At 31.1% G+C, this 3,075-nt stretch overlaps 1 protein-coding gene across 6 annotated transcripts in view; it reads right to left on the reverse strand.

Moving 5' to 3' along the window:
- Positions 1-14: 14 nt before the first annotated feature.
- Positions 15-3,075, reverse strand: part of LOC102681497 — a 3,896-nt gene continuing 835 nt past the window's right edge. For 2 of the 6 annotated variants that reach the window (XM_006612855.2, XM_031509151.1), the window contains 4 exons: positions 2,048-2,122; positions 1,659-1,965; positions 1,117-1,574; positions 15-1,015 (listed from right to left, as the gene is read on the reverse strand). In XM_006612855.2, the coding sequence (XP_006612918.1) occupies positions 467-1,015; positions 1,117-1,574; positions 1,659-1,878 (1,227 nt within the window). In that variant the 5' untranslated portion in view covers positions 1,879-1,965; positions 2,048-2,122 and the 3' untranslated portion in view covers positions 15-466. Of the gene's footprint in view, positions 1,016-1,116; positions 1,575-1,658; positions 1,980-2,047; positions 2,123-2,549; positions 2,574-2,878; positions 3,070-3,075 lie in introns of those variants that run through there. The other 4 variants (XM_006612854.2, XM_031509153.1, XM_031509152.1 and 1 more) reach the window with 4 other exon arrangements.

A 3,075-nucleotide genomic window follows, 5' to 3' on the forward strand; every position in this document is an offset into this window, starting at 1 on the left:
CATTTTCTTCTATCTTTTTATCCCATTTTTTGCTTTGTCGTTCACTATAATTATATGAACAGTATTCAGATTTCAATATAAGCATTATATATAAAATATAATTGTACATAAGATATCTTTGAAAAAAAACAAACACAAACATTGTGTAACAAACATTTACATAGAATGTTAACATAATATATCTTTTCTGCGAATGATAATGATATATGTATATATCTGTATATATATATATAATAGAATTCAATAATTTTTTTCAAACGATAAACAAAAATAAAAGAATTCATTCAATATAACAATTTGAAATCATTCCTCATATTAATAATCTTAGCAATATAGATGAAAATAATGCATGATTTTCTTCTCTTATATCACAAAATATATAAATGATATATAATATATGAAATGATAAAATTATCTTACGCGATTCCCAGCGCATAATGAATTTTTAAAATAAGAAACGCTTTTATTATAATTCTTTCTTCAAAGCGGACCTCAATAATGCACTGCGCATTGATGTAACGAGTTTTTCGAGTTCCTCGACCTTCATTTTCAATATCCTATTATCTCGTTCCAATTCAATCGCTTTCTTCGCCATTTCAGTCTCTTTCGCTTTCTTATTCATTCGTGATTTTCTCGAAGCTTCGTTATTTTTTTCTCGTGATTCTCGATAATGTGAAGCAAACGTACGATCATCTGAATCGCTTTCAACGTAACGTTTTCTCACTGATCTCTCTCGTCGCGTTCGACTGTAAGGTTTTTCTATTTTATTGGTAGCAGATATTCTTGTTCGTTCCGTTCTCCGCGTTGATACCACAGGCGTATCTGTAGAAGATGAAGTTATCGTTGATGCTGCTGTTCGAGTTTTCGTACATTGTGGGGTGAGAGTATCATTATTTTCCGTTTTCACTTTTACGTTAGTTTTTGAAATAGTTTTGGATGATTTGGAGGATGACCATGGTTTCGATACTATTGAAGAATCTGTTGAAACGCTACCTTCCGGAGAATGCATTTCATCCTATAATATGCAGTACATGTTTTATTAATAATCATTTTTGTGATTCTTATGTAATAATTATATTTTGAACTTGAATTATATAAATCTTATTTAAAACTTACATCGCAAAGATACGACAATAAATCGAACGTATCCGATCCAGTAGTCTCGACTGTTCGTAACACGTCCCACGTTTCACGTTGATTCTCAGTGGAATCGAAAGAAGACGGGCAAGCATCGTTCAAATCAATATCCTCTATCTGATATCTGGATTGGAATGATGTACTAACATCTGTATCATTCTGTTTGCTCCATGAGCTTGTATTTACATTAGTTGTTGATCCTTTAGATAACTTTAACCACAAGTTAGATGTGTTTGATTCTGTTGAACTATTTTTTTTCTCATATTTACTAGTTACATTTGATGTAGATTGTAAACTCTGGCAACTGTTATTTGAATGTTCGGTTGTCTTAGCAGTATTCATTTTCATGCTCCACTTATCTTCTTCTGCTACACTCATCAAATCTTTCAATACCCCCTCTTCTGAAGACAAAACGCTGTTACCCTCGTATTTCGTACCTGAAATGTTACAATTGCAAAAATTAAGGAACAAATGTCTTTTTCCTATATAAATTTCTTCTTAATGATAATATTTATATTTACCTGATAGTTTAAAAGTAGGTGATTCACCTGTATGAAAATCGCATTGACCCTGGAACGGGTCCATGCACCAATCGCTTAAATCCTGAAAGTTTTCCTCCCATGTGGAGGATGCTGTTTTCTCGTCTTCTTTTGTTGCATTGATCTTTGACTGTGGAAATATCCAGGGCTCGTTTAGCAATTCTGACTCCATGGTTGGGGTTAGCAAAGGAACTGTATCCATTTTTGTAGACTCTTCCTCCGGTGGCCACGATCTCACGCCACGAGAAGCAAATGACAGACGCGGCTGGCGATTGCATGGCTTTGATACCTAGAATTTCATTTCTTTAAAATTTTATCATCATATTTTAGTTTTTCAAAAGGTTTTTAGTAGCATCTAGCCAAACACATACGTTAAACACGCCTCCTTTCTCAAATGAAATGTTGCTGGCCGTTGAGCGTTCGTAAATAGGAGGGATTTTGGATACCTATGAAAAGATTAATTTTTCTATGTTTATGATACATTGAGGACTCCTAACTCTATTTGGTAGAAAGAATATTTTGAGTATATTTTAGTATTTTGCTAAATAATTATCAAATAATCTATGAATAATCTTTATCTTTATGTAACAAAATTTATATTGTTTTAAATCATGTTTAAGTATTAAATAAACCAGGCAGTATATCCTAATATCAGCTTATAAACATGTAGATAAAAAATATCAACAGTTCCATCTATAAAATTATAAACCAACAAAAAACTAATTTATCATGATAACGGAGTTAATGTATCTCGAAAGAGATAATAATACGTGTTAGGAAGATCATATCAAATATATTAAACACAATCTCAAGACTTAGTTATCTGTAAATTCAGCAAACAAAAAGTTTACTGAAAGTAGTTAGAGTCTTTACCAGGTATACCATGTTGAGGCAAATCTGTTGATAAAAAAAATGAAATTTATATTATAACAAAACATATAAAACAAAATATAAAACGTATATATTATAATAATAAAAGCAGTTAAAAAAAGATATTCAATCAGTGTAATTCAACCTATATATAAAAAATGTTAAAATACATATCTAGAAGTAAAGGAGGCGTAAAAAAATATTGATACTATCGTGTAACTACATGCCACACGCAATTAATAATTATATCTATATAAAACATGCACGATCTGTTTTTTTTTTTTAAACTTTCAATGATTACTTATCGAATTGTGTACCAAACAATTATATACCGTTATCGAATAAAATAATAAGATTCGCGCAATATCGTTTCAAAGAATATTCGATGATCATTGTGTTCAAACCGTGTCTTATCGTTGAACTGATCGCGGTCCACACAAACGCAACAATCACGTTTTATTATCGTGCCGCTTCTTTTTTTTTTTTTTTTTTTTTTTTGATATGCTTCTTATCGAACGACGATAGGCGG

This window comes from Apis dorsata, unplaced genomic scaffold, assembly GCF_000469605.1.
Source record: "Apis dorsata unplaced genomic scaffold, Apis dorsata 1.3 scaffold_129, whole genome shotgun sequence".
NCBI lineage: Eukaryota > Metazoa > Arthropoda > Insecta > Hymenoptera > Apidae > Apis > Apis dorsata.